The 11,106-nt window shown below is 59.7% G+C and overlaps 1 protein-coding gene across 1 annotated transcript; it reads right to left on the bottom strand.

The window, feature by feature from the left end:
- Window positions 1-1,347: 1,347 nt before the first annotated feature.
- Window positions 1,348-10,923, bottom strand: NXPH4 (neurexophilin 4). The gene is made up of 2 exons (XM_008003740.3): window positions 10,701-10,923; window positions 1,348-2,908 (listed from the first exon to the last, which is right to left on the bottom strand). Exons 1-2 carry the CDS (start codon window positions 10,755-10,757, stop codon window positions 2,048-2,050), a joined length of 918 nt encoding a protein of 305 aa, XP_008001931.1. The 5' UTR covers window positions 10,758-10,923; the 3' UTR covers window positions 1,348-2,047.
- Window positions 10,924-11,106: the final 183 nt, after the last annotated feature.

Here is an 11,106-nt window from a genome sequence, read left to right as displayed (position 1 = left end):
AGGAAGAGGAGGAGGAGGCAGAGGAAGAGGGGAGGACAATCCAGCACAGCGACATGTTCACAGGAAAAGCCTCATTGAATCCCCACCACATACTATTTTACTGTGGCTTCACAAGTGAGGAAACTAAGGCCCAGATGGGCTAATTTGTTAATTCCAGCCATTCCCACCTGGCTCTCATACCAGCCCTTAGAAATCTCCCCTTAGCCGGAACCTCCTTCCCTGCCACTCTAGGCTCAGCTTTTCTCAGGTGTTTCCAGCAATAAGCCTGGTGTTAGAAGACTTCCGGGTTCTTCTGCTTTTGGCCAATCTCGGATGCAGAACCATTCCCGATCTCCCTCCTCTTTCAGTTGACCCTGTTATTCAGCCATCCAGCCAGCAGATATTTATTTTCTGCTTACTGACTTTTCACTCCCGGATATGTCTGGGTCAGACCTGTGTCTGACTCAGTTTCAGGCTGGAGCCAGTGGGCAAGCCCCTGGGGAACACTGCCCTTCCAGTGGGCACCCTGACCCCGGAATCAAGGCGAAGATGAGGAGTTCCTGGGTGCCTCAGCTTGTCCGCACCGCTCCCCCTCCCTCCTCCAGCCAGGGGTCCCAAGGGGAGGGGGGCGGCTGAGCTGAGAACCGCTAATGAAGCCGCAGCCAATTAACGCCCAGGCCAGGGTGGGGGGGGGGGGCGGATAAAATTAGCAGCCTCGGCTGCAGGAAGGAGCCAGAGGCGGGGGTTGGGGAAGGGTGGGCAGCTGGCTAAAGGGGGCCGTGTTTGCTAGTGGCAAGTAGCAGCCACGCCACGGGCCCCACCCTCCAAACCCGCGCTGGTCCCTTCCCCCACCCCCTCATCCCAAAGCTCCCTCCCCACCTCCTCCGTCTGCAAACTCAGCGCCCACGAAATTAGGAAGGAAAAGGAAGATCGATGACTCCAGATGCCGCAAACACCGTTCCCCCTCCCTCCCAACCTGCCACCACCTCCGCCGGCCCCGTGGAGCTTAGCAGGTTGTCAGCGCTCTGCTTACACTGTCCCTGCATCTCCATCCCATTCAAGGTCTTACACCTCCTTCCCCAGATCATCGGCTGGTGAGCCCCACTCAGGTCTCATCTGCATCCCACTTGCTGCAGCTTCCCTTCGCCCACCTCTGGAGGAGAATCCCAACCTCAGGCGGGGCTCCTACCCCGAAGGTAACCCTCAGCTCTTTTTGATCCAGTCTTTGGTGACTTCCAAGGTGCTAGCTCTGTCAGTCTTTGCCTTGGTTTCCCCACGAGCCGCTGAGGGAGAAGGCCCTGGCCAGGTCTCTAACAGAGAGAAGCCCCACACCACCTCCCCACTCCCTACAAAGGTCTCACACAGGCATGTATTGGATTTCACTTTATTTTGTTCCCTTTCCCGTCTGTTTTGGCGTAGAAAAAAATATCACAGAGAGGAAGGAGCAGGAGAGGGCAGGTGGAGCTGGACTGCAGGGACTGGAAAGGGGAGGGCAGGGGCCGGGGCCAGCGCCTCAGCCCAGGGGTTCTGCTTCCGGTACCCTAATGGGGTTTGGAGGAAAAGGGGACAGGCATATGGCAGGCAGAAAGGTGGGAGGACAGGCTGAGGTTTTTAGGCCTTTACAGTCTTAGGCGGGGCAGGGTGGAGCAGGACAAGCGCTGGGGGATAGGAAAGTCAGGGTGGGGTGAGGGTGCCAGGCCAGGAGTTATTAAAGCTGCGGGGAAAGGGAGTGTGCAACCTAGCGCTAAGGGTGAAAAGGGGACCCACTGTGGACCTAGGGGACATTGGGACCACCTCCAAGCCCCACCTATTCTGGGGCTGCACTCTTACCCCTTTCACTTTGGGGTGCATTGGAAGGGGCTACCCCAGCCTCAGGGGCACTCCGCATAAGGAAAAGGGCACCCACGTTAGCTGAGGGTCCCGAGAGGGCCGTTCCCCTCCGCCCCCAGAGTGGAAGGAGTGGGCGACATGGCCACAGGAGCGGCAGAACACTGGGAAGGGGGTCCCACCTAGTGAGGCTGGGATTTGGCACGAGGCTCGGGGCTGGGGCTGGGGCTGGGGAGGGGCGCTATCCAAAGTAGGGGTGCTCACTCTGGAAGTTATAGTCTGGGCACACCTTCTGCACCAGTTTGTAGTCAAAGCTGAGGAAAGAGACGAAGATACAGATGACTTTGAAGGGCTTGGCACAGAGCCAGGCGGCCTGGCTCTGCGTGTGCTCGGTGAAGCACACCTGCGATGGGTCGTACAAGCACGGGCGGTGCTTGCGCGCGCGGTTTGTCTTCTCATACTCCACGTGGCAATTGAAAGCGCGCGACTCTTTGGCCCCAGGCACTCCCAATGCGCCCCCAAGCGGACCTGCCAGTGCGCCTCCGAAGGAGCCCGGCCCCGCCGCTGCTGCTGCCATCCCCAGCGGGGGCCCCAGCCCAGGAAGCACCCCCTCCAGGGCGAGCGTAGACTGCAGAGGGTGGGGGACAGGCCCGGGCAGCCAGACTCCCCCGAACTCGACACGCTTGGAGGGCGGCACGATGCTGACACTGAGGTTACCCAGGCTGGACGAGTTGTGGCGGAAATACACACTGAAGGTACCGTTCACATGGTCCACAATCTTGCCGGTCACCAGCAGTGAAAACTTGAGGGTATGCACCCGAAAGTAGAAGTCCCCCCAGCCGAAGATCTTTTTGGCGCGGGCCGCCTTGATGGACGGCTTCCTCTTGGTGCGCTGCGCGGGCAACGCCCCGGCTGCCCCTGCTTGGGCCAGCGCCGCAGTGTGGTTGGTCGGCCAGGCCCAGCTCCAGGCGCGGCCGGCGCCTAGGCCGTCGGAAGACCTTAGCGCTGGGAGCTGCTGGCCCGGGGCACCCGCTCCGGTTGTGGCGGGGCGCAGCTCCAGGTACTGGGGCCTTCCAGACTCTGGTATCTGGGCATTGACCACCTGTGCACGAAGAAAGAGGAGAGAGAGAGACGCTGGGGTTGTCCCCCCCCGCCATCCCACCAGAGCCCTATCGACACCAGCCCCTTTCCACAGCAGCTAGGAGACCAAATGGAACCACACAGTCCCGCAGGGGGTAGAGAGTGTGCTTTGGAGGAGACCTGCAGCCCTTTCAAGTCATGTGGTCTTGGCCCAGTCACTTCATTTATCTGGGCCTCAGTTTGTACATCTGTGAAATGACGTCAAGAATCCGCCTGTGCCCACAGAGCTCCAATGAGGGCCAAAAACCCAAAGCCAGTGTGAACGTGAGTAGGGAGTGGAGCTCTGGATCCTGGCTTATCTTTCTTGGCCCGGCCCCTGGTTGGTTCCAGTAATGAGCCAGGGAGGGACTGGACTTTGAGCAAACTGAGCCAGAGAGGCTGTGACCAGTTAACATCCAGCATCAAGAAAGAGGCTCCAGGCCCGCACTCGCGGTAACTCATACCTGTAATCCCAGCACTTTGGGGGGCCGAGGTGGGCAGATCGCCTGAGGTCAGGAGTTCGAGACCAGCCTGGCCAACATGGAGAACCCTCATCTCTACTAAAATTAGGTGGCGGGAGGCTGAGGTGGAAGAATCGCTGGAACCCGATAGGTGGAGGTTGGAGTGAGCCTAGATCGCACCACTGCACCCCAGCCTGGGCGACAGAGCGAGACTCCTTTTAAAAAAAAAAAGAAAGAGGCTCCAAGACCTCAGAGACTAAAGCCCCCACCTGGGCCTCAGCCCCAAATGGCCTGCAAGGAGTGAGTGCTGGGAACCAGTTGAGCAGAGGAGGAAAGCCTAGGTATACCTCCCAGTCCCCAGCACTCCACTCTGGTGGAGGCCGCCTGGTCATTCTTTCCCTGGGCTCCAAGGGGGCTGAGAAGCCCCCTCCTGCTCCCACCCGTTCTGTGTGTCTCAGGTGGCCACTGATCTCAGAGACAGCAGGGGCTCGAGGACAAGATGGATAGAGAGGCAGGAGCGGCCGGGCCAGGCCCAGGCCATCAATTATCTGGGGCAGGGGTGAGTGGGGGTGGCTGGGAGTGAAGGAGACAGAAAGGAAGCAAGAGGAAGAAATATGGAGATGCCGCTCCAGCGAGGGGAGCAGGCGAGAGAGGAGCTGCATGTCAGAGTGTGTCAGTCAGCCTGAGCTAGCTGCCACCGCCGTGTGCTGTGGCCCTGACTGTGCACAGGTCCTGTGGGGGGAAGCAGTACCGTGTGTGTCAACCTGGGGTTCTTGTGTCTCTGTTAGCCCCAAATGGTTGTGTGCGTGTGGTCTGTACATGTGTGTGTGTGGCTGTGGTGGCTGTGTGTCTGGGTGCCCATGGATATGAGTCTGAGGAGCCTGTGTGTGTGTGGCTGCTTGTCATGGCTGCATGTCTGTCGTATAAATCGGTGGTGACTATGTGTATGTGCCTGGATTGGCTGTGTGTGTGTCAATTTGTGGAGTGGTGTCTGTGTGGCTGGTGTGGTTGTGTGTCTGGGTTGGCTGTATGGCTATGTATAGCGGTCTGAGGGTAGTTATATGTGGTTGTCTGGAGGTGTCACCTTTCCTGTGTGAGCCCCTGTCATCCTCTGCCCAAGTATCAAGCTCTTTCTAAAGGGGGTGTATCCGTAGTCATAGAACAAGTGTGATCTCGCTGTGTTCTGATGGGGACAACATATATGCATGTCAATTATATCTGAGTGGTCTCTGGGGAGGTGTCCCACACTGGCCCACAGGCTGTGCTGTGGGTACGTAAGGAGGCCAGGAAGCATGGGTGCCCCCTCTGTTTGCCCACACCCATGTGTACACACTCAGTGTCACTGGGGACAGGAATAGCAGAGCCAAGCTGCTGGGCTAGAATCTCCACCACCTGATCCTGATCCGTCCCCGCCGCGCTGCGATCCCGGGTTATTAATGCTGCCGCCACCCGCTCATCATACATATTTATCGCCCCCCTCATTCCCCCTTCCATCCATCCCTCCTCCCAGCGCAGGTGAGGGGGCGGGGGTGGCAAGAATGATTGACTCCCACAGACAGGCTTAAGCCGGCAGCTAACACCTGGAGGGTGGGCCTTAGAGGGGGTGGAGGGAGGGGTCCCAGGGTACAGTGGGAGGGAGAAGAGGTCCCAGAAGTGGGCTTGCAGAGGGCAGGGCCTGAACCTGAGAGAGGGCATTGGGGGAGGGAGGTTAGGTTTCCTGGGAAAGCCATTTGAACTCCGATCCCTAATCTCACCCAACCGTTGTTCTTTCCAGAAGCCCAGTCATCCAGGTCCCCACTATCCCCCTGCCGTCAGATGTTATGACCCCAAATGCCTCCAAGCCATCTCCTCCCAGCAGACCAGAGCACCCCTGTGTCTTGTACCCAGTCAGAACCTGGCTGGAGTGATTCAGGCCAGTGACTTCTACCAGGCAGGGGCAGGGGGTAAAAGTCAGGGGCAGGGGGAGGGGAGGAGGTTCAGCAGGGTGAGAGGTGCGAGGGTGTCACCCCCATCTCTGATCTCAGACAAAGTGCCGTCTGTGCTTCTCTGATCCTGGCAAATCCCCTGGCTTTGGGCACTCCCACCCCCACCCACTGCTGTAGACAGCCAAGATAAAAAAGAAGAGTTGGAGGGGCACGGCTGAAGCGACCTTGTGGGGGAGTTCGGACAGGGAGGGTGAGAGTCTGTGAGGAAACGAGCCGAGAAATGGGAACATGGAATAAAATAAAATAAAATCCTCCCTCTGGCTCCCTTGATTGCTCGTGCTCTCTCTCCCTCTTGCGCTATTTTTCCATCTCTCTCTCCCCATTCTCTCAGTCTCTTTTGTCTCTCAGTCTCTTTTCTCACTGTCTCTGTCTCAAATTTCCTTCTCCCGTGATTCTGATTTTCTCCCTCTTTCTGTCTGTGGTTTTCTCCTGCTGTCCTTCAGGTTGTCTGTCTTCAGCGACATGGGGGGAGGTGGGTGAGTCGGGAAGGCAGGTGGTAAGGAGCTTCTCTCTGCCCAGAGCTCTTGTCACCCACCTCCATGGCTGAGGGTGGGAGCAGGATGTTGTCCGAGGAGGGGTCCCCCTTGCTCCAGAACTGGCTTAATTAAGCTAATTGGGTGCGGTGACATTTGCGGAGGGGAGAGGCTAGCGCTGCTGTCGGCGCGGGGGCGGGGTGGAGGTGCGCAGCAGCTGGGGGGTTCAACAGGCTCCTTCAGGCCCATGCGGGGGGTGGGGGCAGGGGGAACTGCACCAGGAGCGCTTTGCCCGCGAGGCAGCGGGCCCACGCACCTGCGGGGAATTGAGGTGGCCTCCTGTTGTTGGGGGCAACAAACTCCACTTCAGGGAGTGGCTCTTTGGGGATGTCACTGCTGAGATTGGGGGAGGATCAGGCTGTCAGCCCCCCAGCCGCATTGCAGGGTGCACCTCCCCTGGGCCTCCAGACTGGCCGGTTGCTTCTCCCCTGCCACCTGAGTCAGGCAGGGTGCTCCCAGAATCTGGCCGGGGGAAGGGACAGTACAGGCCCGGGCTGGGAAGGGGAGAAAAGAGCATCCTGAGCCCCTGCACCTAGAAAGAGGCAGGGGTGCTGCAGTCGGGGTTGGTGGAGTCTGGCTGGGAACCAGGGATAGAGATGTGGGTGAGGACAGAGGTGGGGTGGACAGGACAGCTTGGGGTGAGGGGTGAGGACTGAGACAGAGAGGGAGGGGGACTGGGATGGGGGACTGGGATTGGGGACTAGCAGGCACAGATACCGGGTACAGGGATGAGGATACAATAAGGATAGGCCTGGGGACAGCGATGAGAAAGAGAACAGAAATGGTGGCCAGGCGTGGGGCAGAGACAGAGATGTGGATGGGGTAAGGACCAGAGGAGTGAAGATGGGCTACAGAACAGTCCAAGAAGAAGCATGGGGACAGGAATGGTGGATGAGGGATAGGGACAGGGGACAGGCAGGGATGGGGTCAGGGTGGGGGCAAAACAGAGATGGGGGATTCGAGTGGTTACTGGGCAGAAACAGGAATGGATGCAGACCCAGGAGATGGGGATGGGAGACACGAAGGAAGACTGGAATGGGAAATGGGGGACAAGGGAAGACACAGGAGATGGGGACAGAGACAGGGGCTGAGGACAGGTATGGGAAAGGAGCCAGAGGGCAAGGCAAAGACCAGGCAGGATCAGGCTGTGGGAGGGGGCCAGGCAGGTTGAAGCAAAGACACCTCTTTCCAGTCCCTACCACGGCATGAGGGGGCGGGGACCGCTGGTGGGGTGGGGTGGGCTCTGCCCTTGGGCTGGACGCCCCCTCTCTTTACCCCCGCCTGCCTGCCTTCTCTCGGCCTGCCGCGCAAGGCTCACCGTTATCTGAATTTTGATTTTATTTTATTTTATTTTATTTCCCTGCTTCCTAGAGCCAGCGCGATCCCCGCGGGAACGGCTGCCCCCCGCCCCCCGCCCCGCGCCTCACTTTATTATTGCAATAAATGTGCCTATAAAGGCACCGGCTCCGGGGCGCGGTGGGGGTTGGGGGGAGCCGCGGAGCGGGGATGTAATTTCCCGAAGCCGGAGCCGGAGGGGGAGTGGGCGGGGTGGAGGTGGAGGAGGGGCAGGCGGGGGAGAGGGGGAGCCGCGCCAATTTCCAGCGCTCAAGGCAGCGCTCCCTGCTCCCCATCCCCACTGGGCAGCTGCTTCCCACCCCACGCCCTGCGACTCCTGCCTGCGCCTGAGCCCTGGGACCCCTCTCCTATGACCCTGACCCATCTCTGTTGCCCTGTCCCTCACGGATCCCACACATCCTGAGTTGCAGGACTAGATCCAAAGTTCCCCATCTCCTTGCCAATTACTCTCTCTCTGACCCCTGTGAGGCCCCCCCACTTACCTGCTTTCTTTAGACGTTTGTGTTGTCTCTCTCCAATTACCTCGTCCCTGAGCCCTCTTTGCCTTGCTTCTGACCTTATTACCTCACCTCTTCCCCAGTCACCCGCTCCTGGGTCTCCAGCTCCTCAACCCATCCCAACCTTGACACTCTAAATTCTCCCTTCTGACGCGTGCCCCTCCTATTAGGAATGTGAAGCTTCCACTGCAGGCTCTGGCCCAAGGGAGCTGTCACACAGGCCCTCTCCTGTCCCCCTGGCCCAGCTGCGGCCCCTGATTACCCCCAAATCCCCGCCAGCAGCTCTGGGCCCTAGCCCAGGCTGTGCGTGCCTAAGTGGCCCAGCCAGAGATTAGCTGGGGGGCTAGAGGAGGGTGTGGAGGCAGGAGTGGGTAGCTGGCTGAAGGGCTTCGACCAGCCAGCTCTGAGAGAATCAGGCCTAATCCTTTCCTGAGGTGGGATAGAGCTGGCAGGTCCCACAGGGCCCCGCCCCTGCCCTCCCCCAGCTAATTAGTAATTAGTAATTAGTGATTAGTGATTAGTGACTATTGATCGCCTGCTGCTTCTCCCAGTAGGCAGCTGCTTTGGCAAGAGGTCGGGGAGACAGAGACCGAGAGGGAAAGGAGTCAGAGACTGTATGAGAAAGATTCTGAAGAATCCCTGGCTGAGAGGCCAGAACCCCAGAGGCAGTAGAAGCCAGGAGTCCCAGGCTCTGAGAGATGGGAAGCCTGGAGCGAGGAGGAAGGGAGAGAAACCTGGAGGAGGGTGAGCAAGCAGGACCAGAGAGGCAGAGGTGTCAGCCGTTCATGGTTAGGGTTGCCAAAGAGTTGCCCTGTAAACTGTCCCCTACCTACCTCTTACCCAGGATCAGCCTCACCTTTTGCCCACTCCCAGTGCTGGCACCAAGACATCCCTGAGCATGCACACACATAAGCCACACTTAGATACATAAACACATCCTGAGGCTCACAATCTCATAGCACACTCAAATGCACTCACAATCACAAGCACACAGAAACACACTCACAAACCCCAGAGACTCATACAGACAACACATGGGCCCCAGCACACAGATGCACCAGAAACCCCAGGGAATACACGTGAATACACCACACTCACAAGTGCACAGAAGCACACACAAGTATTTGGACACACAAACACTCCTATACACATACCTCCCCATGCAGTTATACATATCCATACGCCCGCAGTGTGTACACACGTAAACACATTCTCACATGCACATAAGCTGGACTAAACAGCAGATCCACTCTGCCTGTTGACTCCAACACGGAGGCCCCACAGCTGCAGCTCTCTCACACACACTCAGATAGATCCCATCGCTCATAACCTCCAGCTCACTCTCCCTCAAGTCTCCACCAGATGTTTCATTCCCCCTCAGGGGGCAAAGGAAATTAAACCGGATCTGTCCACAGGGGAGTTTATTTGCTGGGGAGAGTAGAGATGAGGTGGGAGGAAGTGGAAAGGAGGGGCAAGGGAATGCCATACCTACCACCTTTTGACCCCAGGCCTTCATCCATGGGTGGGTGGGTGGGTGGTAGGGCACAGACCCCCCACCCCTCCAGTCCACTAAGGACAGACCTATGCAGCAAGTCCATGAGAAGCTCCTGCTAGCGGAAGCAGTTTTCATGGAGGGGCTCCTCTGCCTACCTTCCAGCCCCTCAAGGTCACCAGGCAGGGCTGGGAGGGCCAGGGAGTTCTAATGCTAGCTTCACTGGGGCAGCCCCTGCCCTGCTGTAGTTTGCCCAGTGTGATTTGGCTGAGCAGGCAGAGGTCCAAGTGTTGGTGGGAGAAATATACCCCTTCTAGACTCTACAGAGGCTGGGGGTACAGAAAAGTGAGGGTTTGGGGAATGACCTGCCTGCCCCCAAACTAGGGAGGTCACAGTTGGGGGGCAGAAAACAGGGAAGACATAGGCAGGGGAGGCTGGTAGAAGGAAAATGGGGGACTGGGGTCTGGGCCCCCCATTGAGGGCACACACCAGGGGCATAGACAGATGGCTGCACTGTGAGGCAGGCACTGGCACTCACTCATGCAAAGCCAACACCACACGCCACACCAGTATACACATGTAACCTGGGCCCCAGTACTGGATAGCCAAGTCTGGCTTCCCTGGACACATGAACACAGGTGCACACGGTGACCCACGCCCTCCACCCAGTACATAGGAGCACACCATGTTCGCGGGTTGAAGCCTCCAAGTCAGGAAGGAGGCAGATCAAGTCTGAGTCCCCTTAGCCTCTGGCTTGTCGCCCAAGAGCCTCAGGGAAACAGGCCTTGGAGTGGGGTTGGAGGCAGGGAGGGCACGGGAGGAGAGACTCCCCTTCCAGACAGCCTCCCCCTTCAGTGGGGCACGAGAGGGGGGTGTGTCTGTGAGGTCGTGCAGGGGAGATGGTGTCTCCGTGGGAAATGTGATGGGAGGCTGGCTGTAGCCAAGTTCAGCCGTGTCTGCCTGAGTCCGTGTGTGCGCGTGTGCTCGGGCCATGGATGCTCCCGACACGGAGCCCACCTGGCATGGTGACAAGTGCAGAGAAGAGAAATGGGAAGGCGGGGGTGGATGGGTGGAAGGACAGACAGACAGTGAGGCAGGCGAGCGAGACTGGCGCGGAAAGACGGCAAGGCTGACACCCTGCTGGCTTGTCTGTCTGTCTCGCACTCCCGCTCTGTCTGGCGCACTCGCGGGTCGGGCTTCGTCCCCTCCCCCGCCGCGCCTGAAGCCGGCTCCTAGGGGGACCTCCGCCCGGCACCCTCTCCAAGCCTCAGCCAACTTGCGCTAGGAGAGTGCCCGTCCTGAATCCGGCAGTCTGTCTGTCCGCGTCCCCCGCGCCGCGCAAAGTTGGGACGCTCGGAGCTGGGGGCAGGGCGGGCGCACGGAGCCCCTCGCACACTGGGACCTTCGCGTCCCGGACCCCCGCGCTCGCGCCCCAACCCTGCCACCCTTACCTTCTTAAGGAGCCACGGGCCAAAGAGCAAGAGGAACCATTCCAGGAGCAGCCGCATCTTCTCTAGCGGCTGAGCGGGGCGGGCGGGGCGGGTCCCGGGCAGGCCGGAGCCAGGCCTAGGGGCGCGGGGCTCTGGGCGGGCAGGCGGGCGGCAGGGCGGCTGCGGGAGCGGCGGGAGCGGCGGCGCGGCCCGCGGACTAGGCGCGAGGCGCGGAGCCGGCGCTGGGGGCGGGGCGCGGGCGGGGGAGAAAGTTGGGTCTGACTCCGCGGGCGGGGGGCGGGGCTCCGCGGCGCTCCAATCCCGGCCGCGCCCCGCGCGCCCCCTCCCGCCCAGCTGGGGGCACCGAAGGTGACTTTCACTCCGACACACCCCAGACACGCCCCTGGCCCAGGTGCGAAGCGGAGGG

Source organism: Chlorocebus sabaeus, chromosome 11 (assembly GCF_047675955.1).
Source record: "Chlorocebus sabaeus isolate Y175 chromosome 11, mChlSab1.0.hap1, whole genome shotgun sequence".
NCBI lineage: Eukaryota > Metazoa > Chordata > Mammalia > Primates > Cercopithecidae > Chlorocebus > Chlorocebus sabaeus.
The sequence above is the reverse complement of the archived record's forward strand: the minus strand, read 5'-3'. Positions and strand labels throughout refer to the sequence as shown.

What these genes read in the sequence shown, in the direction of transcription:
- NXPH4 (XM_008003740.3), bottom strand. Translation starts at nt 10,757, where the DNA reads ATGCGGCTGCTCCTGGAATGGTTCCTCTTGCTCTTTGGCCCGTGGCTC. An exon ending in GCCCGTGGCTCCTTAAGAAG is followed by an intron (nt 2,909 to 10,700) that starts GTAAGGGTGGCA and finishes CTTCGTGCACAG; the next exon opens with GTGGTCAATGCCCAGATACC.